The sequence below is a fragment of the Cetorhinus maximus genome, chromosome 14, assembly GCF_964194155.1.
Source record: "Cetorhinus maximus chromosome 14, sCetMax3.hap1.1, whole genome shotgun sequence".
NCBI lineage: Eukaryota > Metazoa > Chordata > Chondrichthyes > Lamniformes > Cetorhinidae > Cetorhinus > Cetorhinus maximus.
This window is the reverse complement of record NC_135892.1, coordinates 93985935-94013057: the sequence shown is the minus strand read 5'-3', so window position 1 is coordinate 94013057 and position 27123 is coordinate 93985935. Positions and strand designations below refer to the sequence as shown.

At 43.2% G+C, this 27123-nt stretch overlaps 1 protein-coding gene across 4 annotated transcripts in view; it reads right to left on the bottom strand.

Moving 5' to 3' along the window:
• Positions 1-18622: 18622 nt before the first annotated feature.
• Positions 18623-27123, bottom strand: part of fh (fumarate hydratase) — a 29041-nt gene continuing 20540 nt past the window's right edge. For all 4 annotated transcript variants that reach the window (XM_078557258.1, XM_078557259.1, XM_078557255.1 and 1 more), the window contains exons 8-10: positions 23754-23881; positions 21578-21731; positions 18623-18834 (exon numbers count right to left, since the gene is read on the bottom strand). In XM_078557258.1, coding sequence (XP_078413384.1) covers positions 18692-18834; positions 21578-21731; positions 23754-23881 — 425 coding nt within the window. In that variant the 3' untranslated portion in view covers positions 18623-18691. The remainder of the gene's footprint in view (positions 18835-21577; positions 21732-23753; positions 23882-27123) is intronic.

Genomic DNA, 27123 nt, shown 5'->3' with positions numbered 1-27123 from the left:
GGGAGGCTTTGGTGGTTTGAGGTAGAGGGAAAGGCTTTACAGTAGTGTAGCTAGGCAGCAGAGGGAATGTATGGGGAGGTTGGGTAAGGGTTGCATTGGTTGCTGAGCAGGGGATGTTTGGGGGTGGGAGGTAATGTCCAGGTGTGTGAAGGGTGGGGGGTTAAGTCCAGGTGTGTGAATGGGGGAGTAAATCCAGGTGTGTGAAAGGGGGGTAATGTCCAGGTGAAGTGGCTCACAGGGAGGGGTCGGTGGAGTTGACCACTGACTCCTGGGGAGAGAACTCAGGGCTGGTGTGTTTGGTGGGAATGGGCAAGGTTACAGGGGTAGAGGGAGCTGGTAGAGTGGGAGGGTGAAGGGTACGATGGTGTCATGTGAAGGGTCGGTGAGGGTCATTCATGAGGACTTGTAAGTAGACAAGAACTCGGGTGGGGTGAGGGGGGTGGGTGGGCAGGAGGAGGTCGAGCAGGTCAATGTGTACAGAGGTGGGATTTTCGGGTAGGAAGGGAACGTGAGCGTTCACCTGGACTTTATCAAAGGAAAAGGGTTGAGTTAGAGGGTAACAGTGGGGAAGTCAAAGGTAACACTGGCGGTGGAGGGGGGCTGGCGGTGGCATCAAGAGAAAGGGGGTGGGTGACTGGGAAATGGGAAATGGTGCCAAAGTGAAGAAAAAAGGTAATAACCACCATGCTGATCAAATTGGAAGTAAGCAGAGCTTTCCATTGGATGGGCCGAGATGCTACATGGGAGTTGGGTCAGTGGATGGGCAGACATGCAGGTCACCTCAACTGGACAACTGAAAGGGAACCCCAGCAGACAGTATTGACAATGTGAGGGAACTGAGATATGAGTCTGACAGATGAAGGCTCAGCATGCATGAGAGAGTGCTTGCTCACAGCTAGCAAAGGTCTTGCCACATATCCTTCTCCCTGCAAACTCATTCAAGGGGTGGGGTCGGATGCGCACAAGAGAGGTGCTTGGATTGGGGGGAGGGGCGTTTGCTGAGCCTTAAGAACCACGCTGAAAGAAAACAATCGACATTTTTGTAGTTAAAATGATTATATTTACGGAGGTTAAAATTGTGACAATAATTTGTTCACATGTGCAACCAGTTGTGATTACAATTTCTTTATTTTTCGTGGCCTATTACTTCTTCTAGGTGCTACCCTGATGTCCGCAGCAGGGATGGAGGCAGACTGCTGACTAGTTGGCCCTGTTGCCTTTGGTGGCCTTGGCGGCTATCCTCTGGAGAGTTGAGGCCTGGAGGGCCCTGGCTTCCTTTGGCTGTCCTCCTGTGGGCTTCTCCCTCTGTGGTCACAGATGATGAGATTGAAGGATTCACAGGCAAAGGGGATTTGGAAGGTCCGGACAATCTCTGAATAGATGACCCAGGGATTTCCAGCTGCCACTCCTGCTCCCTTAGGGTGCCCGAAGGCCCCAGCCTGACTCCTCGAGGGGAAGGGGCATCTGGAGGGAGTTCGAAGTTCCCCGTCACCCTCTCACATGCCAACAGCAACATAGTTACTGCGGTGGAGTACAGGTCTGCGCGCATCTCCGGCAGGATCTGCTGGACTAGAATCTCTATGGAGCCTGCCAACCTCCCCATGGACACCTTGATCCATGCACAGGTCAGCACCACTTCATCTGAGAGCAGGAAGACAGACTCCCCAGACTCTCATAGCGGGCCTTGGACACCTCTGCCTGATGTTACCCCGCTTCTGGCTGACGGTCCACCATTAGTTGGAAGGCCGATTCCAGAGGCCCATCATCGGACTCAAATCTCGCTGATGCCTCTTCCCCAGCAGTCCTCCGAGTGCCGGTGGTCTTAGCTGACTGCCTCCACCTGCTGCGGACACATGTCTGTGTGGTGACCATCAGATTGTGAGACCTTTCCAAAGCTAGAACTAATACCCACAGAAGTGTGTGTCCCTGGGCTGGTGGAGGGTACAGGTGTCTGCTGTGATGCCTCTAAGGTGAACCTCTCTCTTCTTCCCTCTCTCCTGGCTCCTCTATGGGCTAGGGCTTTTACTGAGGCACAACAGGAAGTCCTCATCCACGGGCAGTAGTTCCTGGTAGCACCTATAAGTGAGAGAAGAGAGAGCAAGTGACAGCATGAGCTGCCTCCAACATGGATGCATGTTTGGCTATCATGATTCTATACCATGGAAGCATCCTTATTGGGTGCGTGGCCAAGTCCAAACTCCCCATCACCAACTGCCCAATCCCGCTCCGTGCCTGCCAGCTGAGATGCCCCCTCCCCGAAATCTGTTAGATGCCTCAGATGTAGGGACCGCACCCACCCCCCCACCTTTTCCCCCCGTTCCCTATGGTTGTGCCTTATCTTCTCCTGCTCAAAGACAACAGGAAAAACATTTGAGAAGAGCTGTATATTGCATCCATTTGTACATTACATTTTGACATTCAATTTACATTTTTCCATTCTTAGAGAGCCCACTGTTGTGTGACATGGCATTACTGCACTGCAAGTTGCCCAAAAGGACTGTGGGCCAGACCCCTCCAGAGTGCTGAGCCCATCCACATGAAAGGAGAAGGCTCAGACAGGAATCTGATTTGCAGAGGTTGCTGGTGCCCTCTGAGCCTAAGCCCTTTCCAACCCCCCACTCCCATACATGATCTCTCTATGTGGACGGGCAAAAGAGGCACAGTGGTCACCCCACCACACAGTGCATGCACGACAGTGTGGCTGTGAGGCACAACTATGCTGTTGCCACAGAGGCCCATGTATCCTGACACATTTATCTCCTTGTGATTGGTGTGAGCAGCTGAAGCTTTACTTACCCTAGCAGAGCGAATTAGGTTGTTCATCCTTTTGTGGCATTGTATTGCTGATCTCTTCTGTACAGCCTGGGCACTGATGGCATTGGCCACCTGTGCCCATGCAGGGTTGGTTTCCCTGCTCGGCCTCCTCCTCTCATCAGCCAGGTACAGTATATTCTTCCAGACCTGGTCCAGGAGGACGCGCAAGGGAGTTGTCACTGACCTTCAGTGCTGGACCTGCACCTCCCCTTCCAGACATCTCCATGGTTCGTTTCGACAGTGGACATCCGGACACCTTTTAAATATGGCGTCTGGATATGATGGCGGGGCAAGAGCCATCAGCCCGCCCCAACGCTCAAGGCATCGGGAAAACCCCGGCTGCATAATTGACAGCACCAGGGCCGGAAGATACCGCGGAATTTCCCCTCGGCCTAGACAATGGGAAACACTCCCCGCCCCCACCTTCGCCACCTTCTCCAGATGGGAGAATACTGCCCATGGAGCTTGGTTTACCTACTTTGAGTCTTCAGCAGAACCTTTTCTGTTGTTCAAACCTTTGGAAAGAGATTATTTTAATTTTTCATCTAAAAATCAGCTATGATGGTTACTATATATTAGAATTTCTGAAAAATAACTTGATGTACTTTATTTCTTGATTTCAACTTCTTCATATTTTATCAAGCAAAGGAACTCTAAACTTGTAAGAAAAAGACATAGAGTTGGGGCTTCCTTCATGTTGCATTGTTAGTTCCAGTGCAAATTGGCCCAACCAGCTCCAAAGAACGAGGAATTTCAAGGTCAAGTTACATCCAGTGCAAATCGCATTTCCACAAAGTTTTGGATTTCAGAAATATCGAGCTCTGCCCTGCCCACAAAACTGACCATGTCCTCTGATCAAAATAATCACTATTTGCACCCCATTTACAGACCTTCAAGGAGGCTCTTAAAATTGGGCTTTTTTAGGGCACTAATGAGTGCATTTTAAATATTTTTGTTAAGGAGCTGATCACTGTGTTCCAACCAACGTAACAGTAAAAGGTTCAGTATAGATTTTTTAAAGCTATTTTTGGTTATTTAAAGTCTGGTAGTTTGTAGGTGGTGGTCTAGATGCTGATTTAAAATGCTGAAATTTGGGATAAACCCATTCTCAGCTGTATTAACAATACTACATCATGGCCAGGATTTTGCCCTCGTCGGGCGGGCTCGGCTGGGGTGAGTGGGAGCAGCCGGGAAACCGACTGCTGCCCGTGATTGGGGCCAGACCGTGATTTCACACAGTCCACCCAGCGTGAAATGCGCGCTGCAGCGCTGCCTGTGTGGCGGGAGGAGAGCGAGCAGGGAACTTCATGCAGGTGTGCGCAGGAAAAGCTCCCTGAGGCACATAAAGCATTTTAAGCTGTTAAAGAGCACGTGCCCTCACGTGACTCTGGTACATGAGCGGGGACATGTTAGAAATTAGTGTGAAATTTTTTTTTTAAATTTGCTGATGGATCGAAACTTCATCCCACCCGCCAATGAGTTTTCGCAAAAAAATGCAAAGGCCGCTTGGTCTTTTCGCCTGTCCACCAAGCGTAAGGTTGGACGGGCAGCAAAAAATTTAATTCAATTAGATTGTTAATGGCCTTAATAGGCCTGTTAATTGTCGGCAGGCACACTGCCGACTCCCGCACGTGCCCACCAACCAAAATATGGCGAGTACGCGATGACATCGGGACGCTCGCCTGGCATCATTGTGCATCATTTTATGCTCGTTTAGGTCGGAAACCTGCCCACCCGATGAGACAAAAATTCTGGCCCTTGTTTCCAGTCTCAGTTATGTCAAGGGGCAGAATTTTTACCTCGGCAGGCGGGCACGCGCCCAACCTGCTTGAGAATAAAATGACGCGTGCTGACGTCGGGCAAGCGTCCTGACATAACGTGCAGTTGCGTGATATTTCGGTCGGCGGGCGCGCGCGGGAATCACCAACGCGCCAGCCGACGATTAAAAGGCCATTAAAAAGACAATTAACTTAAATTTTTCTCTGCCCATCCAACCTTACGGTTGGCGGGCAGGCGAAAAGGCCAAGCGGCCTTTGCACTTCTCAGGAAACCTCATCCATGGGCGAGTCACATGAGGGGGCATGTTTTGTAACATTTTTTAAATCTTCATTTTTAGAAAATTTTAAACTGTTTATCTCCCTGAGGCAACTTTTGTGCCTCTGGGAGATTTACAAGTGTGCACTCATGGGCATCTGTGAAGTTTCCCCCACTGGCCCCGCTCACCCTCCCCACCGCCCCACACAGGCAGTGCTGAGCGTTGCCTCTCGCGTTTTTCGATGGGCGGGCCTTAATTGGCTTGCCAGCATGAAATCGCGGCCCGGCCCCGATCGCTCCCGCCGAGCCTGTTCGGCAAGGGCAGAATTCTGCCCAAGGAGTATTTTAATGCAATAAAGAATGATAAAAAATAATGCTCCAATTTCACTTGTTCATGGAAGAGTTTTGCATTTGATGGTTTGCAAATGAGTTTAAGTGAAAACTTGAGCAAAGAATTCACTTTGCAAACCTAGCATAATTTTGAGCACAGTTTGCACCTGGATAGCTAATTGCACCCAAAGTGGAAACGCCTGACCTAAACATATTGCAACAATATGTTGCTCACATATTGCACCTGCAGTTTATTCAAAAACTTGAGTTATTCCCTCCAAAAAACACTGCTGTTGGACCACTTCTGAATTATGCAGCTGTCCCTCTTGGCGGTTCTTTTTGCATAAACCATTGGTCATTTTGTGATCAGACTGCATCAACATTTTTTATTGTTCTTTTAGTAACTAAATTGAAAAACATATTGGAGCTTTAGATTAATAATTGCTATCCCTCAAACTAAATTATTTATTCCCATATTCCAGCTATTTCCATTTGTTGTATTTAATCATTAGGAATGTGATTTACTGATCACCTTCAAGGAACTCTAATCTACAATGTGCGTGCCCACTTTGAGTTAGATCTGCTCAATAATTAATTTTACCCCACAAATTTGGACAACAGGTTGCAAAATGCACTGTAGAAATCAGTTTTTTTCAATTATTACAGTAGCTTAAATTGGTAGAAATATTGATAAATTGTTTATTTAAGATTTTTTGACTGATGTTCTATCCAGCAATATCTACAAGTTGTCTAACTATTTCGACTCTAAGACCTAGATATATTTTAATTGGTATTTTTGATTGTAGCTGTTCACATTTTTAATTGTCAGTGAAAAATACTTTGCAACCAGGGAAATTCTATATACTGCAGTCAAAGACAACTGATTTGAACTCTCCCAATTCCTTTGTGGCAAAATTGACAGCAAGCCTCACAAACTAATATATTTCATAGTCCACTACTGAGGTGTCAATGCTGGACTAAGCATTGCACCAGATTTAATCTCTGCCTCACTTAAGGTGCAAAACCAATCATGCTTCCCCCTCCATCACAACTTGGTGACTCCAGTTGATAACTACTTGTCTGTTCTATCTCTTTGCTAGAAAAAGCCAAAATTAATCCCATCGCCCTGCTGGCTCTTCATTATAAGAACATGAGAACCAAAGGAATAGGAGCAGGAGTAGGCCACACAGCCCCTCAAGTATTCTCTGCCATTCAATACGATCCTGACTGATCTTTTGCCTCAATTCCGCTTTCCTGCCCACTCTCCATATCCCTTGATTTATTGAGACACAAAAAAACTGTCTATTTCAGCTTTAAATATACACAACGATGGAGCGACTGCAACCCTTAGTGTACACAATTCCAAAGATTCACAACTTTCTCAGTGAAGTCATTTTCCCTCATCTCAGTCCTAAATTATCAAGCCCTTTATCCTGACACTGTGTCCCCATGGCCTAGATTCCCCAGCCAGGAGAAACAACCACTCAATGTCTAAAACAAAAACAGAATTACCTGGAAAAACTCAGCAGGTCTGGCAGCATTGGCGGAGAAGAAAAGAGTTGACGTTTCGAGTCCTCATGACCCTTCAGCAGAACTGAGTAAAGTTAGGAGAGGAATGAAATATAAGCCTGGTTTAAGGTAGGGGGTGGGGGGAGGGGGAGAGAGAAGTTGGGGGGGTGGGTGGTTGTAGGGACAAGCAAGAAGTGATAGGAACAGATAATCAAAAGATGTCATAGACAAAAGAACAAAGAGGTGTTGAAGGTAGTGCTATTATCTAAGAAAATGTGCTAATTAAGAATGGATGGCAGGACACTCAAGGTACAGCTCTAGTGGGGGTGGGGTGGAAAGACTGACAGGGTATTATAGTTATAGATTTAAAAATAATGGAAATAGGTGGGAAAAGAAAAATCTATATAAATTATTGGAAAAAACAAAAGAGAGGGGGAAGAAACGGAAAGGGGGTGGGAATGGGGGAGGGAGTTTAAGATCTAAAGTTGTTGAATTCAATATTCAGTCCGGAGCTCTGTAAAGTGCCTAGTCGGAAGATGAGGTGCTGTTCCTCCAGTTTGTGTTGGGCTTCACTGGAACAATACAGCAAGCCAAGGACAGACATGTGGGCAAGAGAGCAGGGTGGAGTGTTAAAATGGCAAGCGACAGGGAGGTTTGGGTCTTTCTTGCGGACAGACCGCAGGTGTTCTGCAAAGCGGTCGCCCAGTTTACGTTTGGTCTCTCCAATGTAGAGGAGACCGCATTGGGAGCAACGAATGCAGTAGACTAAGTTAGGGGAAATGCAAGTGAAATGCTGCTTCGCTTGAAAGGAGTGTTTGGGCCCTTGGACGGTGAGGAGAGAGGAAGTGAAGGGGCAGGTGTTGCATCTTCTGCGTGGGCATGGGGAGGTGCCATAGGTGGGGGTTGAGGAGTAGGGGGTGATGGAGGAGTGGACCATGGTGTCCCGGAGGGAACGATCCCTATGGAATGCCGCCAGGTGGGGTGAAGGGAAGATGTGTTTGGTGGTGGCATCATGCTGGAGTTGCTTTCCATTTCTCTCCTGGTATTTGACAAGGTGTTTACTAAAACCCACTTTCCATTCTTAAGTAGCACATTTTCTTAGATAATATCACCACCTTCAATACCTCTTTGTCCTTTTGTCTGTGACATCTTTTGATTATCTGCTCCTATCACTGCTTGCTTGTCCCTACAACCCACCCACCCCCCAACTTCTCTCCCCCCCACCCCCCCTCCACCTTAAACCTGCTTATATTTCACCCCTCTCCTAACTTTACTCAGTTCTGCTGAAGGGTCATGAGGACTCAAAACGTCAACTCTTCTCTGCCGATGCTGCCAGACCTGCTGAGTTTTTCCAGGTAATTCTGTTTTTGTTTTGGAGTTCCAGCATCCGTAGTAGTTTTTTGTTTTTATCACTCAATGTCTACTCTGTCAAGCCCCTTCAGAATGTTATATGTTTCAATGCGATCACCCCTTGTTCTTCTAAACTCCAGAGATTATAAGTGAATTTACTCAGCTTCTCATCATGGGACAACACTCTCATTCCAGGAACCAATCTAGTGAACCTTCGCTGTACTGTCTCCAATGCAAGTATATCCTTCCTTAAATATGGAGACCAAAACTGCACACAGTATTCCAGGTATGGTCTCACCAAAGCCTTGTACAATTGTAGTAAGACTTCTTTATTCCTGTACTCCAATCCCTTTGCAATAAAGGCCAACATGCTATTTGCCTTCCTAATTACTTGCTGCATCTGCTTGCTAACTTTCTGTGTTTCTTGTACGCACACACCCAATCTCTCTGAATGTCAATATTTACAAGTTTCATACCTTTTATAAAATATTCTGCTTTTCTATTCTCACTATCAAAGTGAATAGCCTGACACCTCCACATTATATTCCATCTGCCACCTTGTTGGCTAGTCAGGTAACCTGCCTATGCCTGTTTGCAGCCTTTATGTCCTCCTCACAGTTTACTTCCTACCTAGCTTAGTATTGTCAGAAAACTTACTCCCGATCTCTTTGCCTATTAGTCAGTAATAAAGAAAGGAAATAGCTGAGGTCCTAGCACTGATCCTTGTGTTACACCAGTAGTTACAGCCTGTCAGCTTGAAAACACCCAGTTTATGTTGGCTCTGTTTCTTGTCCATTAACCAATACTCTATCCATGCTAATATTTTACCTCCAACTCCATGAACCATTATCTTGTGTATTAAACCTTTTGTATTGCACCTTCTTGAATGAGTTTGGAAATGTTAGCACCTACTGCCTCCCATTTATCTGCCCTACTGGTTACATCCTTAAAAAGCTCTAAATTTGTCAAACGTTATTGTCCTTTTGTAAAATCACGTTGACTCTGTCAGATATCTATGATTTTCTGTGTGTATTGTTAAGACTTCCTTAATAATAAATTCCAGCATTTTCCTGACAACTGCTATTAGGCTAACTGTCTTGTTGTTCCCTGTTTTCTCTCTCCCTTTCTTAAATAGAGGCATTACATTTGCTAACTTCAATTCACTGGGACCATTGCAGAATCTAGGGAATCTTGAAAAATCATAGTCAATGCATCAACTCTTGCTGCAGCTACCTCTTTAGACCTTTAGGGTATTAGTCCTTTAAAATTTCTCCAATACTTTTTATCTGTTGATATTAATTACTTTAAGTTCCTCACTCTTATTAGCCCCTTAGTTGCCCAATATCCCTGATATGTAATTTGTGTCTTTTATTCTTAAGATAGACACAAAATAGTTGTTCAATGTCTCTGCTGTTTCCTCATTCCCCAGGAAAATTTCTCCTGTCTTTTCTTCCAAGGCACCAATGCTTACTTTAGCCACTCTCCTTTTCATATACTTGTAAAAGCTCTTACAATCCATTTTTATATTCCTAATAGTTTATTCTCATTTTCTATTTTTCCCCTTACCATCAACTTTTTGTTGCCCTTTGCTGGTTTCTCAAACTCTCCCAATCCTCGAGCTTTTTATGATTCTTTGTAACATTATAAGCCTCTGCTTATAATAGTGATAATACTATTTTTGACTCTCTTAATAAGCCATAGGTGGAGCTTTCTTGTTGAGTATTTTTTTAATGGAATGTATTTTTATTGAACATTTTGAATAATTTATTTAAATATTTTCCACTGTTTATTTACCACCATACTTTTTTAGTCCATTTACCCAATAGCCCAATCTTCCCTCAAACCTATGCAATTGACTTTAAGTTTAAAATTCTTGTTTGGGACAGGAGTATGCCACTCTCAAACTTAGTATAAAATTCAATTGTATTATGATCACTCTTTCCCAGAGGACTTTTTACTGTGAGATTACTAAGTAAACCTGCCTCATTGCACAATATGAGATCTAAAATAGCTATACCCATTGTTGGTTCCACAATGTTATGTTCCAGGAAACTGTTGTGAAAGCATTCTGCAAACTCATCTTCCAGAAGACCTTTGCCAGTTTGATTTGTCCAGTCTATATGAACATTAAAGTCCCCCAAGATTGTTAAATTGCTTTTGTTACAATTATTTCTTGCTTAATGCTCTGCCCAACTATATAACTATCCATAAGGGGCCTATTAACTACTCCCATGAACATTTTCTAACATCTGTTATTCCTAATCTCTATCTGTACTTATTATGATTCCTGATCATCTGAGCCAAGATCCTTTCTCACTCCTGTCATTACGTTATCCTTTACTAGCAGGGTTAATCCTCTTCATTTTCCATTCTGCCTTTCTTTTAAAAATGTTGTGTACCCTGGAATATTTCATTCCCAATCTTGGTTACCTTATAACCATTTCTCTCTAATGGCGATTAGATCCAGACTATTTATCTCTATTTGTGCTAGTTCATTCATCTATCTTATTATGAATGCTTTATGCATTCAGAGAAACAACCTTAAATTTTATTTTTTTTACTACTATTCTTTGCATGGACCTTTTTTGCTGAAATTCCATGATTCCATAACCATCAAAATCTTTGTTCCTCCCCGTCCCACTCTTGCTTGTCTTTACCCACATCACTACAGTGCTCTATTACCACAACTTTTCTCTTCAGGATTCTAAATCTCCCTTCACTTGACCCCTCCCTTCTCCCATTTAATTAAAATCAAATCCACAGACCTAGTTATACAATTTGCCAGGACACTGATCCCAGCTTGGTTTAATTTGAGTCAATCCCAGCAGAAGAGTACCCTTTTTTTCCCCAGTACTCGTGCCAATGCCCCATGAATCAAAACCTCTTCTTCCCACACCGCTCGTGAATTCTCAAATCTGCTTGACCCTATGCAAATTGGCACGTGACTCAGGTAACAATCTAGAGATTATTACCTTTGTGGTTCAGCGTTTTTCTTGAGGCCCTAACTCCTTAAATGCCCACAACAGGACATAATTCCTAGTTCTACCTGTGTCATTGGTTCCTACATCGTTCACGACAACTGGATTCTTCCCTTCCTGCTCCAAGCTAATCTCCAGCCATGAGGAGATGTGTTTAAACCTGGCAGCGGGCAGGCAACACAACCTTCAGAACTCTGCTGCTGCAGAGAACAGTATCCAGCCCTGGGGCTATACGATCCCCTATCTCAAGCACATTCCTTTTTACTAGCCCTACCCCCCTCACCCCTCTTGAATGTGCCATCCTGTTTCAAATATTTACTTGTGGATCCCATAAGTTGCAATTATCTCTGGTAAGTCATCTCACGCTTTAGCAACAATATGTAAAAAAAACCTAACCTCTTTCTTCGTTAATGACTCCCCAAACCAGAGGTACCAGTAATATACTTCATGTGCAAACATTTTTATTTATCTACATGCGATGTGTGGTGGGAAGCCATACTGGTAATAGTTTTGACAAGTCATAATACATCCTTAGAGCTGTCTTTTCAATTTTGATGGTGGAAAATGGGTTCACCACTTGAGAATTGAAATTAATACCTGATTACATTATTCAGCCAAAACTGTCATAATTGTATAACACTGATTTAACATAGAAACTACTCAAGATTACATTAAATATTTTGAATTATTCACTTACGATAATTAATGCAGAAAATTACAGGAAAGCACCATTGCCTGAGCCATTTTAGCAATATCATGCAGATTTCAGTTTAAAAAAAAATCTTTGATTAATAACACCCTTGCAATTCAATTCACAGCGATGCTGAATTATTCAAAAATTATTAATGATACTGTCTTCAGCTCTCAAAGCTATGCTAAATGGAGCCACTTCTCAGAAAATTAATCATATTAATGGCATAATCACAGCTAATCAATTTCATCTGATTTATTCTGTCTCTGCCTAGCACTGCAAAAATGAAAGCACACGATTGCGATATCTACATGTGGGAATGAATGAGGGTGGTACTGCATTGACAGATGTGTCATCTTTTGGATGAGACATTAGACCATGACCCTCATGGGTAGACACAAGGCACTAGTTAGAGGGCAGGGAAGTTCTCTGACATTTTGGCCAATATTTATCCCTCAGCCTGTTTAACTTTAAAATTATGTCATTCGATGTAAAGCATTTTGGGATGTCTTCAGATAATTAAAAGAACTATATAAATGAAAGTTTGTACTTAAAAATATTAACCCTTATTTCCTCCGAATAAAATACTATATTCCAGAATGTTTTGCCTAAACATATGCAATCTCCCAGATAGAATTCCTAGTTTGTTACCAAAACTGTTACCTGTTGTTACTGCACTGCATTATCACACTGATCCGTGCTGTCTTTCCTTTGCAATCAATTGTGGTGTACACCTTTCCTGGAGGAAACTATAATTTCTTTCTCTTAAAAGTGACTCAGCCACTTGGATCAAAACATTGTAGCTATTTCTGTGTTGAAAAATAGATGTCAATGATCTTGTACAGACTAAGTGAATGAATTTTACTCTCATCATCCTGAGACCTCGCTGTAGTTGCAGGCTGAAAATAAATACATTAGTTAAAAGCTATCATCATGTCCTGAAAAAGCAATGAACAAAGCTTGAAGCTACATCACTGCAATGGTGTGGCACAGTGATGCAGAGTGTAGGAGCTCCAGTATGAGTTACCACGGTGTGGTAGGATGCTGGTTCATTCCCAGCATTACGTGAGTTTCTTCATGTACTGTGTTCCTTCTGCACTGTAAACCTCACATTTTGGGAATGCAAACATATACTCATCTTTTAGCACTCTTGCCTCTGAGTCACAGTTCCAGGTTCAAGACTCACTCCAAGACTTGGGCAAAAAAATCAAGGCTGACACTCCAGTGTGGTACTAAGTGAGTGCTGCACTTTTGGAGGTACCATCTTTCAGATGAGATGTTAAACTGAGGCTCCGGCTGCCTTCTCAGGTCGATGTAAAAGATCCCATGGCACTATAGGAAGTAGAGCAGGGGAGTTATCCCCATTGTCCAGGCCAGAAAAAAAAAATTACCCCTCAACCAACATCACAAAAACTGATTGTCTGGTCATTATCACATTGCCATTTGTGAGAGCTTGTGTGCAAATTGGTAGCAGTGTTTCCTATATTACAACAGTGATTACATTTCAAAAGTACTCCATTGCAGTAAAGCACTTTGAGGTCCAGTGGGTCATGAAAAGCATGATATAAATAAGTCTTTCTTTTTTACTGTTAATGATCTTAGTCACAGTTATTGGCTGGAATAACATTCAAAGTTTTGGGACCAAATGTCATTTTTGGCTATTGAAAATGTACAAAATAGGATGATTAGAGGGGAAAATGAAGAAGCAACAAGAAAAAAATCAAACTAGCTCGGTTATCAAAACTTTATCTCTCAAAGAGATAACCAATGAAGTACCTTTAACATCAATGGTTTGCACTTGCTATAACACATTGCTACAATCTGTGCCAGTTCTCACACCCTTTGAATAGCCTACTCTGTAATGCATATTTCCAACAAATGTCTTCTGTTTATTTGTTCATGGGATGTGGGCATCAATGCCAAGGCCAGCATATATTGCCAATCCTAATTGCCCTTGCAGATGAGCAACCTTCCTGAACTGCTGCCATTCATATGGTGTAGGTACTCTCAGAGTGCTGTTATGGAGGGCGCTCCAGAATTTTGACCCAGCAACAGTGAAGGAGCAGAGATATATTTACTAGTGAGGATGGTGGTGTGACTTGGAGGAAAAATTGCAGATGGTGGTGTTGCCTGTTTGTTCTAGGTGATAGAGGTTGTGGGTTTGGAAGGTGCTGTTTAAGGAGCGTTGGTGAATTGCTGCAATGCATCCTGCAGATGGTACACACTGCTGCCACTAAGCACAAGTGGTAGAGTGAAGGTGGCGGATGGGGTGCCAATCAAACAGATTGCTTTATCCTGAATGGTGTTGAGCTTCTAAAGTGTTAAAAGGTGTGCACAGGTCAGGGCGGTGGCATTGTCACTAGACTAGTAATGCAGAGACCCAGGGTAATGCTCTGGGGACCCGGGTTCCAAACCCACCATGGCAGATAGTGGAATTTGAATTCAATAAAACTATCTGGAATTAAAAATCTAATGATTGTCGTAAAAATCTAGTTCACTAATGTCCTTTAGGGAAGGAAATCTGCCACCCTTACCTGGACTGGCCTTGATGTGACTCCAGAGCCATAGCAATGTGGTTGACTCTTAACTGCCCTCTGAAATGGCCTAAGAAGCCACTCAGCTGCATCAAACCACTAAAAGCAAGTCAATAAGGAATGAAACCCAATAGACCATCTGGCATCGCCCTAAGCACCAGGAACAACAACGGCAAGCTCAGCTCTGTCCAGCAACCCTGCAAAGTCCTCCTTGCTAACATCTGGGGATTTGTGCCAGAGTTTGGGGAGCTGCAGACTGACATTGTAAGGTACGATTTCTTGAGTATTACTATGTCCCAGACACCACCATCACCATCCCTGGACAGACCCAGCAGAGATGGTGGCACAGTGGTGTACAGTCTGGAGGGAGTTGCCCTGGGAGTCCTCAACATCGACTCTAGACCCCATAACATCTCATGGCACCAGGTCAAACATGGACAAGGAAATCTCCTGCTGATTACCACGTAATGCCCCGCCTTAGTTGATGAATCATGTTGAACATCCCTTGGAGGAAGCACCGAGCGTGGCAGGGGTGCAGAATGTATTCTGGGTGGAGGACTTCAATGTCCATTACCAAAAGTGGCTCGGTAGCACCAGTACAGACCAAGCTGGCCAGGTTCTAAAGGACATAGCTGCGGGACTGAGTCTGCGGTAGGTGGTGAGGGAACCAACAAGAGGGAATAACATACTTAACCTCATCCTCACCAACCTGCCTGCAGCAGATGCATCCGTCCATGACAGTATCTGTAGGAGTGACCACCGCAGAGTCCTTGTGGAAACGAATTTCCGTCTTCACATTCAGGATACCCTGCATCATGTTGTGTGGCACTACCACCATGCCAAGTGGAATAGATTTCAAACAGATCTAGCAACTCAAGAATGGTGCTGTGGGCCATCAGCAGCAGCAAAATTGCACTCAGTCACAATCTGTAACCACATGGCCTGGCATATCCCCCACTCTACCATTGCCACTAAGCCAGGGGATCAACCCTGGTTCAATGATGAGTGCAGGAGGGCATGCCAGGAGCAGCGCCAGGCATACCTAAAAATGAGGTGTCAACCTGGCGAAGCTATAACACAGGGCTACTTGCATGCCAAACAGCAAAAGCAACAAGCGATAGACATGGCTAAGTGATTCCACAACCAACGGATCAGATCTAAGCTCTGCATCCTGCAACATCTAGTCATGAATGGTGGTGGACAACTAAACAACTCACTGGAGGAGGAGGCTCCACAAATATCCCCATCTTTAATGATGGGAGAGCCCAGCACATCAGTGGAAAAGACAGGGTTGAAGCATTCACAACAATCTTCAGCCAGAAGTGCCAACTGGATGATCCATCTCAGCCCCCTCCGGTGGTCCCCACCATTACAGATGCCAGTTTTCAGCCAATTCGATTCACTCACATGGCATCAAGAAACAACTGAAGGCACGATACTGCAAAGGCTATGGGCCCTGACATTAATCCGGCAATAGTACCGAAGACTTGTGTTCCAGAACATGCTGCACCCCTAGCCAAGCTGTTCCAGTACAGCTACAACACTGGCATCTACCTGGCAATGTGGAAAATTGCCCAGGTATGTCCTGTACACAAAAAGCAGGACAAATCCAACCTGGCAATTACTGGCCCATCAGTCTACTCTCAGTCATCAGCAAGCAGCACTTAGCAATATCCTGCTGACACTCAGTTTGGGTTCCGCCAGGGTCACTCAGCTCCTGACCTCATTACAACCTTGGTTCAAACACGGACAAAAGAGCTGAACTCAAGAGGTGAGGTGAGAGTGACTGCCCTTGACATCAAGGCAGAATTTGACCAAGTGTGGCATCAGGGAGTGCTGGCAAAGCTGGTGTCAATGGGGATCAGGAGGAAAGCTCTCTGCTGGTTGGAGTCATACCTAGTACAATGGAAGATGGTTGTAGTTGTTGGAGGTCAATCATCTCAGTTTCAGGCTATCGCTGCAGGAGTTCCTTAGGGAAGTGTCCTAGGCTCAACCATCTTCTGCTGCTTTATCAATTACCTTCCTTCCATCATAAGGTCAGAAGTGGGGTAGTTCGCTGATGATTGCACAATGTTCAGCACCATTCGCGACTCTTTAAATATTGAAGCAGTCCATGTCTAAATGCAGCAAGACGTGGACGATATCCAGGCTTGGGCTGACAAGTGACAAGGAACGTTTGCGCCACACAAGTGCCAAGCAATGACCATCTCCAACAAGAGAGAATCCAACCATTGCCCATTGACATTCAATTGTAATACCATCACTGAAGCCCCTACCATTAACATCCTGGGGGGGGTTACCATTGACCAGAGCCAGTGAGAGGCTAGGAATCCTGTGGTGAGTAACTCATCTCCTGGCTCCCCAAATCCTGTCCACCATCTACAAGGCTCAGGTCAGGAGTGTGATGGAATACTCTCCACTGGCGTGTATGAGTGCAGCTCCAACAACACTCAAGCTTGACACCATCCAGGGCAAGTAGCCCATTTGATTGACACCCCTTCCACATTGACTCCCTCCATCATTGACACACCGTGGCAGCAGTGTGTACCATCTACAAGATGCACTGCAGGAACTCACCAAGGCTCCTTAGATAGCACATTCCAAATCCATGACTGCTACCATCTAGCAGGGCCAGGGCAGCAGATAGATGGGAACACCATCACCTAGAAGTTCCCCTCCAAGCCACTCACCATGCTGGCTAGGAACTATATTGCCATTCCTTCACTCACTGAGTCAAAATCCTGGAATTCCCTCCCTATACCACAGGACTGCAGTGGTTCAAGAAGGCAGCTCAACACCACCTTCTCAGGGTCAATTAGGGATAGGCAATAATTGCTGGCCTAGCCAGCAATGTCCACATCCCATGAATCAATTTTTTAATAAGGGGAAATGGTTATATTCTCTTTTGTTGGAGTTGATCATTGCCTGGCACCAACGTTACTTGCCACATGGACTGCTTCAGTATATATCAAATATATTTGACACTTCTTTCCAGTAGCCAATTAAATATCACTTTTAATGAATTTAGCCCAGGTTCTCTCAGCAAGGCCCATTATAACAATTTATCAATTTTATGACTATTGGCCCATGATTTTAGATTACAGGATAGTCAATAACATATTCGAAATATTTGACTCTCAATGATATAGGAGCACCATACAGAAGGCCCCAGAATGATTCATAACAATGTGTAGGGTTGACCAGAAAGCACACGTGTGTTATATTCAGTTGGGCCAAGCAGTTGGATAAATATTATACTGCACCAGAACGAGTACAGTATTTCCAACATTTTTATGATTACACTGGCTGTTTTTCAATGTGTGTGATTGGAGGACTGTTAAATTGTCCTGAAGTAGCAGTCATGTTATGTGGTCACTTTGGCATTTAGGATGTAAACAAGGTGTTAAGGGACGTCAGGGGAAGAAACAGCAGAGTAGGATGGCAACCAATCAGAATTAAGTGGAAATAGTAAATCAGTTGTGAAGCAGACGTCAGTACTACACAGATAAAAGACAGAGACTTGGTGGCAGACAGTAAGGTTGGTTAGCTTATAGCATTTTACATTCTTTTTGAGTTTATTCGATGGCTTTGCATGACCATTGGGAAACAGCAGGGGAGTGGAACTGAGTGGATAATTTCATCAAAGAGCTGGCACAACCCAGGATGCCTCCTTCTGCCATCTCTCATTCTGCATGATTTTACGATGACATTCATTTTTAAGTGTTATTCTTTTATAACTAATGTCTATTGTTTCAACAACCTCGTTAGATTACCTCAAGGTGAAAAGTAAAATGACAAGAATTAAATCAGTTTCTCTTTTTCTTAAACATTGCTTGGAAAGTACAAGGCACACATAAAATCGATTTGAAAATAAAGTGCAAGTTAGCATCATCCTACATTATATTCAATACCACCTGTATTTTTTACATGTTCCAAAGTTTAAGGCCTTGTGATTGCTTCACCCCCTGCATGCTGCAGTAAGGCCAAAGCTTATTGTTGATTCCAAAGCTATTATAATTTGTTCAACATATGAATAAAATTACTTTGCTTGAATAATAAAACTTTCAAAATACCAAGTTCATGTGGTTACAACAGATTCTTAATAATCATGTGCACAATAATTCCTTACCATGTTGCATTACACTGGCTCTGAAATGCAGTGTAGATTTGTCCCAAGTATGAACACAAGTTTCACCTTCAGGTGCATCTAGTCATTTAACTGCAGAGGTTGCAGCAGTAGGAAGAAATATGGAGTACTATTCATCGGAACTCAAGTGCTGTTTTCCTCCTCTTTAGAAGTGAACAATGTGGACAGTGTGAACTTTGAGCTTGGCAATGTATTCTGCATGTTAAATAATAAAGACTGCACAGTTGGACTGCAGTTAGCAGTTTTCACAAAACATTTATTTTCCATTATTATAGAACAATTGAAGCTGAGGTACTGTTAAAAGTTACTTGGGGCCAAGCATTTCATGTGGCTTGACCCACTGTTCAAATTGCTCCGGTGTAAGGAATCCCAACTTGACTGCCATTTCTTTTAGTGTTGTACCTTCTTTGTGGGCTGTCTTGGCAATCTTTGCTGCTTTATCATAACCTGTTGATAATGAGAAATAACAATCATCATTCCTTGTTCACAAACAACCCAGAACTCTTCCAGCAATTTTATGGCAGGTCGCGTTTCACATCACTCCACACGGCAATCACGTAACTGGATTTTGTTCTCAGCTGCCTGCAATGAAAAACTAAATGTGCCAATATTGATCAAAAATATAGTCTGTAGAATGAAGCTAACAGCATAGAGTATTACTCAATACACATACAGAACAGGACCACTGAATCAGCATGTGAAGGCAGCAAATCCAGCAAAGTTTTCCTCACTAACATCTGGGGACCAGGGCCAATGATGGGGCACCTGTTAGTCAAACAACACCCTTATCTGGTCATACTCTACTGCACAATGGCTCAACATTAGACTCCATTACCATCCCTGGCCTGCCAGTAGGACAAATCAACCAGTGCAGTCATACTGTATTCAGTTGGACTCAGGGGAGTTCTCAACATTGACTATAGACCCCTTGAAATTTCATCTTCTCATCGAATATGGGCAAGGAAACATCTTACTGATTACCATCTACCAACCTCTCTCAGTTGATGAATCAGTAACCCTCCATGTTGAACACCACTTGGAAGATGCACTGAGGGTATGAATGATATGTCATATGTGCTCTGAGTGGGAAACTTCAATGTTCATCACTGACTGACGGACTTGGTTTTACCATCAGTGACTGAGTCGGCCAAGTCGTGAAATACATAGCTGTCAGACTGGGCTTGCAGCAGATGGTCAGAGAACCAACTCAAGGGAATAACCCACTGCTCTTATCCATATAGCACTGATCGAAGTGACCACCATGAAGTCCAAATCCCATCCTTATACTGAACACACCGTCTATTGCGCCTGTTGGCACTAGCACTGTGGTAAGTGGGTTAAAATTTAAGTTCAGATCTAGGTGCTCAAAACCAGGTTTACATGAGGCACTGAGGGACATGAGCAGCAGCAGAATTGTTAATCACCACACTATATAACCTCTTAGCCTAGCATATCTCACAGTCCTCTGTCAACATGAAGCCAGGAGCCAGTGTTCCAGTACAGCTAAAAGATTGCTATTTGACTGTTGATGTGGAAAATTACCCAGATATGTCCTGTCTACAAACAGAACAATATCAACCTGGGAAATTACCATTTTCAACTCAGAATTCCCCTCTAAATTACACACCATCCTGACTTGGACATATATCACTGTTTGTTCATCATCACTGGACCAAAATTCTGAAACTCGCACCCTAGGAGTATTTTGGGAGCATATTCACAATACAGAATGCAGTTGTTCAGAAAGATGGCCAGCATCAACTTTTCAGGTTGATAATGCTGATGCTGCCAGCAATCCTCACATATCAGAAATAAATAACTTGTTTTAAAATGTATTTCACATTATTTGTTTATTAAATGAAATGTCTTCCTGTTGGACACAGCAAATGCCTGAGGTGTTTGTCCCTGGAGCAGGATCTGGAGGCCGGTCAGTTATGTCTCAGTTTCTCATTGTGGACTCAAGTCAAGATCAAATGATTGACTAAGACGGTGCCAGTACCACCTGAGCATTCCCATTCCAGGACAGTTTAAAAGCCACAAGTACCAGTCTTCAACACATCCCCATCCACTTTAGCAGAGCTTAATTATTTGGCCACCCTCCTCTTTTGGCTCTAACACTGATAGCCATGTCTTAATCCATCTGGGTACCACTATCTGGAATGTCCTCCCTAACACGTTCTCTCTCCTCTCCTTTAAGGGCTCTCTAAAAACATCTTCAATCAAGCTTTCAGACCATCCTTCCTAATTTCTCCTTCCTTAGCTATGCATCCATTTTCCTCACACCTCTGTGCTGCAACTTGGGATGCTTCACTGTGGTAAAGGTGCTATATAACTGCAAAGTAGTGCTATCATGGTCAATCCAAAACACTAGCCCCGAAACACAAGTGCCTTACATCTATACTACTGGAGTATTCAGTGATGAAAGCTTCAAAGTACCAAATCACTTGATAACAAGTTTCTGAACCTGCTGTGGATTCCTTTATCTCGTGCTAAGCAAAAGCAGACACTGCGATATTGGCTGGTACAGGACTCAACAAACTGGCTCTGAAGCACCCAGTGCAACACTGCCAAGTATCCCAACCAACTAAGTTTTACTGATTGATTTACTTAGTACCGGTTAGAGTCTCTGAGACCAAGTTTACATTTGATAAGCTGGTTTAGCATCCAAATCAACTGAGCTACTATCATCAGCCCTCTTCTCAGCCAGCTGCTTTTTTACTACATTGGGCACAAGAGCAGTCTCAAAGAGGCTATAGTTTCTACCCTGCAATGTGGCAAACTGCAGATTAAATATTTGTATTTTTAAAAAATCAACAGCTCCATTCAGGAACTGCTGGCAATATTCCACTTGCTCTCCTGATTCCAATCATATGATATTTTCCCTATAAAGGGGCCTTCTTTCAAAGAGATTTTAGTTTTTTGTTTTAACTTACCTATCATTACATGTTGACATACCAGGTTTCTGGTGGGCACTGAATAGAATATTTACGCAAAGAAGCACAGAGGAAGCAACTAACATTCAAAAACCAGTACTCAAGTGTAGTAGGGATTTTACCATGCAGTGATGGTCAGTCAGAGCAGGACTATTGATCCCATAATGTTTCACTGCTCTGCATCCTACTAGAAATCAGCTGTTTCCCAAAATAAAAACAAAAAAGCAATAAAACCCAGCATTTACTGACTCTCTTACCAATATGTGGGTTGAGTGCTGTCACCAGCATTAGGGACTCGTTCATTAACTTGTCAATTCTTTCTCTGTTAGCCTGAATTCCAACCACACAGTGGTCTGTGAAGGAGACACATGAATCTCCAATCAATTGTGCTGAATTCAGCACATTTTTGATCTGGAAGAGAAAAACAAATGTATTAAATCATCTTGGTGGTTAGAAAATGCAGTGAATTTAAAGAACTAAACATCACTCAAACTTTATGGCTACATCGAATGCATCCAAATCAGGAATGGTGATGACTGATAGTAATGCAAACTCCTCCTCTTTCCTGAAACCAGTGATGTCCCATCACTGCAGCCTTAAAAAAAGGGTTCAAGCCCTACTCCAGGGATTGAGCACAAAAATCAAGACTGACATACTAGTGCAGTATTAAGGGAGTGCTGCATTGTCAGAGATGCCGCATTTCAGATGAGAATTTAAATCAAGATCCCATCTGCCTATTTGGGTGGACAGGAAAGAACCTATGGCACTATTTCACAAGAGAGCAGGGAAGTTATCTCCATTTCCCTGGCCAATATTTATCACTCAACAACATCACAGTAACAGATTATCTGGTTATTATCATGTTGCCGTTTGTGGGAGCTTGTTGCGTGCAAAGTGGCTGCCACACTTCCTACATTACCTCAAAGACTACACTTCAAAAGTACTTCATTGACTTATAAAGCGCTACATAAATGCAAGCCTTTTTTCCCTCTGCATAAGAAAATTTAACCTTTCAACAAAGCCCAAATCTTAGATCTCAGAAACAAAAACCACTGACTACAAAATTACTGTGCTATAGATTAACAAGCCTTTGTGTGTAGGGAGAACACAGTAGGCATCATGTCTCATTTTCATTTAAGACCTTGAAGGTCCACTGCTGTTGAAGATTGTTTTGTCATCCATTCCAGCACACACAGTTTCCTGAAAATAATTCAGTACTGTTTACCATACAGGCTATGTTTTAAATAACTAAAAAGACAAGTTTCATGTATTTTTAAAGCTCCTTAACAAAACCAGAAATATAATTCAGTCAGTGGTGAGAATGTGGAACTCACAGCTACATGTAATGGTTGAGGAGAGTAGCATTTAAGGGCAAGCTAGATAAGTAACATGAGAAAGAAATGCATAGAAGAATATGATAGGATGAAATTAAGCAAATAGGGTAGGAGGAGGCTCATATGGAGCATATACTCCAGCATACACCAAATGGCCTACTTTGTGCTGTAAATTCTATGCAATTGAAATTACTTGTTTTATGAAAACTGTGAAGGAGCATGCAGATGACAATAAATTCTAACAGTGGCAAACTTCAGTGACCATGCTAATCTTTTCTTCACCTTTGCATTTCAAATAACCAGTCTCAATGACTTGCATCTATATAATGCCTTTAACATAGCTGCTTTATGAGGGCAGAAGAAAGTTAAATTAAAGAAAGAAAGAAAGAAACTTACATTTTGACCTCAGGTTATCCCAAAGCACTTCATGGCCAAAGAAGTACTTCTGAAGTGCAGTCACCGTTGTAATACAGGAAAATGCAACAACCAATTTAGACAGAGCAAGGTCCCACAAGCTGAGATAAATGATCAGATAATGTGTTTTTAAAGAAAAAGTGATGTTGAAGGATAAATATTCGTCAGGACCCTGAGAGAACTCTCTGCTGCTTAGCTCTTTTACATATATCTCAGAGGATACCTGGATCCTGAGTCCTCCAAAAGATGGCTCACAGATTGCATCAGGCAATGAATCTCTATGGCTTTATTATCAAAGTCTTGGTGACAAGAAGTAGCAATTTGAACTTTTGGTTTTGGACTGTGATTTCTTCCTGCCCCCACCACCAATCAAAAGTGAATGATTGAGCTTGCTCTGTACCGTCTTAGTATTAGCAATGCAGCATATTCACTACAATTCTAGAGATCAATTTTCACCCATACTACAATCTATATATTTTGCAGATTAATACATTATTTAAAATACACACATACATGAAGATGTGTAATCAAATATAGTTGGAATTAAGAGGAAAATCAATTATTATACAGCTACTTAGCACACTTCTTCATGTTATGCCACTTTATATGTAGCAATCTCTACATTTGGACTGCTACACTTAGCACAAGATTCTTTGAAAAAAAAATCAAGTTTCCTAGTACTTACCATCAAGGGTTTGAAAACATTGAGCTCAAAGTGGCCATTACTTCCTCCAACAGTAACTGCAACATGATTTCCCATAACTTGTGCTGCTACCATGGTAACAGCTTCACACTGGGTGGGGTTCACCTTACCTATCAAAACACAGAAAACGCAATACTTGCCATAAAAGTTAAATCACACATTCTGTAATTTTCATTGAATTATTGATTTTTACTGCAAAGTTGGAAAAAGCATTTCCTTGTGCTAAAAGTGTAACTGCCTTCCTTAAGATTAGCAATTATTCTGTCTAATCTTAACATTGTCTCAGTCAGCTGTGGTTCCCTAATATCTGGTGGTGCAGTTTCTTGAAAAGCAGATTACTGTGGATGCTGGAACCCGAAATATAAAACAGAAAATGCTAGAAATACTGAGCAGGTCAGGCAGCATCTGTGGAGGGAGAAACTTAATGGCTCAGGATCTTCCAGTCTCCGGATGGTTGTACCCCAGAAGATCTGCTGGGAGACCTCTCGGAAGTCCCAACGCAAGAACTCCACGGGAATTGCCCAGGAAGTTTCAACTTTTGATGGACAATTCCCCTCCGCCTGGAGCCCTCCAAAAAATTCGAACTCTGAATTAGAATCAGAAGCTTCAGAGTGTTCCATAGTTATCCAGGAAATCTTAGACAGGAAAAAAACACATCAACCTCCTGGGTAACTATACAACTGACCCTCCAGACTCCCCTCTGAACCCTGTACCCTCCCCACCAACTCCCATCCTGACCCTCCGACTTTTCCCCCACCAACCCTCTGACTCCACCCCGACCTCATCACCCTACCCACTCTGCCACCCTGCCCAGTTGACACCCTACCATTCTACCCACATAGCTCACTCACATTAATTCACTAACACAGTGAACAGCTATTTAAATGTCCCAAAGCTTTTCACTATATTAGTGAATAAAGACTTACCAAAATACAGCAACTAGTGCCGTAAAAAAAGGAGCATAGCTTGGCTTCTCCTGACAATTCTGCCCAACGAAGGAGGACTCCCAGAACAGGTACGCTCCGCATTTCTAAAGAAGTCCTGGCCTGAAATGTGGATCTCTGGTGCTGTGTAAACAAAAAAAGGAGCGGAGTGGCAATCCAACAGTGATTGCCACTCCTTGGAATATTCAGCCCAATGTTCCAGGTCTGTGACCTTTCATCAGAACTGGGAAAAAGTTAGAAACGTAATAGGTTCTGTGCAAGGGGTGGGTGGGACAAGGACAAAAGTGATAGGTGAAAATTAGGCAGGATTGAACGACAGAAGAGTTAGTCTTACAGGGCCAAAGGGATTGTTTCTTTTCTTGCCCCATAATCAAAGAAACAAAAGGTGTGCCTTGAGCAGGCGTGCTGCTGTCAGGAAGTAGAAATAAGAGCAAAACAGAAACGTGCAGAGAAAAGGAAACAAAAATAGGGGCTAAGGTTACAGCCTGAAATTATTGATCTCAATGACATGCCTGGAAGTCTGTACAGTGCCTAATTAAAAGATGAGGTGCTGTTCCTCAAGCTTGTGTCGAGCTTCACTGGGACAGTGCAGCTAGCCGAGGATAGAGATATCAGTGTGATTGCAAGGCGGAGAATTAAAATCACAGGGCACCAGAAGCTTGGAGTAAGGTTTGCAGACTGAACAGAGGTGTTACACAGTCACCCAATCTGTGTTTGGTCTCCCCAGTGTTGCTGTTGTGGAAGGATGCATCATCAGAACAGATGCAACAGAGATAGATAAACTGGGAGATTGGAATGTAATCCTTACAGGACTTCAAGTAGGAGGGAGTGTACAGTTCACTGTGGGAGTTAAGTGGGTTTATAATGATTATTAGTTGATAGACTATGACCAGAAATGGAGACAAAAAAGTCAAGGAAGGGAAGAGTCAGAGATGGACTAGAGAAGGGTAGAAATTGGAAGTAAAAGTTGATGAAGCTTTCCAATTCAAGGCAAGAGCAGGACAGGGCACCATTATATTCATAATTTCTAACCTTTCCCAGTTTTTATGAAAGGTCACAGCCCTGAAATGTTAACACTGTTTGTCTCTCTACAGATGCTGCTGAGTATTTCCAGCATTTTGTCTTGCTGCAGTTCTTCGATGTGACAACACAAAGGACAGCCAGGTTCATATAGAAACATAGAAACTAGGAGCAGTAATAGGCCATTCGGCCCTTCAAGCCTGCTCCACCATTCATTATGATCATGGCTGATCATCCAACTCAATAGCCTGTTCCCGCTTTCTCCCCATACCCTTTGATCCCTTTCGCCCCAAGGGCTATATCTAACTCCTTCTTGAAAGCATACAATGTCTTGGTCTCAACTACTTTCTGTGGTAACGAATTCCACAGGCTCACCATTCTCTGGGTGAAGAAATTTCTCCTCATCTCAATCCTAAATTGTCTACCCCATATCCTCAGACTGCGACCCCTGGTTCTGAACTCCCCCGCCATCGGGAACATCCTGCCTGCATCTACCCTGTCTAGTCCTGTTAGAATTTTATAGGTTTCTATGAGATCCCCCCTCATTCTTCTGAACTCCAGCGAATATAATCCTAATCGACTCAATCTCTCCTCATATGTCAGTCCCATCATCCCAGGAATCAGTCGGGTAAACCTTTGCTGCACTCCCTCTATAGCAAGAACATCCTTCCTCAGATAAGGAGACCAAAACTGCACACAATATTCCAGGTGTGGTCTCACCAAGGCCCTGTATAATTGCAGCAAGACACCCCTGTTCCTGTACTCCAATCCTCTTGCTATGAAGGCCAACATATCATTTGCCTTCTTTACCGCTTGCTGCACCTGCATGCTTACCTTCAGCGACTGGTGTACAAGGACACCCAGGTCTCGTTGCACATTTCCCTCTCTCAATTTATAGCCATTCAGATAATAATCTGTCTTCCTGTTTTTGCTATCAAAATGGATAACCTCACATTTATCCACATTATACTGCATCTGCCATGCATTTGCCCACTCACTCAGCTTGTCCAAATCACACTGAAGCATCTCTGCATCCTCCATAGCTCACCCTCCCACCCAGCTTTGTAGCATGCAGAGTTTCCCAAATAAAACCCATCTGAGAAGCACTGACTTGGCCTTTGGCCTAAGACCTTGCTGATGGAAAAAGTAAAAAGGCATTCTTGTGTTTGTCCTGATGACTACAAGACAAAAATCTTCAGCAACATATCTCTCTTTTCAGCAAACAAAAAAGAAATAAAAAAACATCAGCATATTGTGACACCGGAGAATTAACTGGGATTGATTTTATGCACTTAATTTGTATTTTGTCACTACCTTCCACTCACTGTACTTTGCTGGAGAGATAATTCTGCTTTTATCAGGCGAGTTTCAGTCATGGAGTTCTGTTT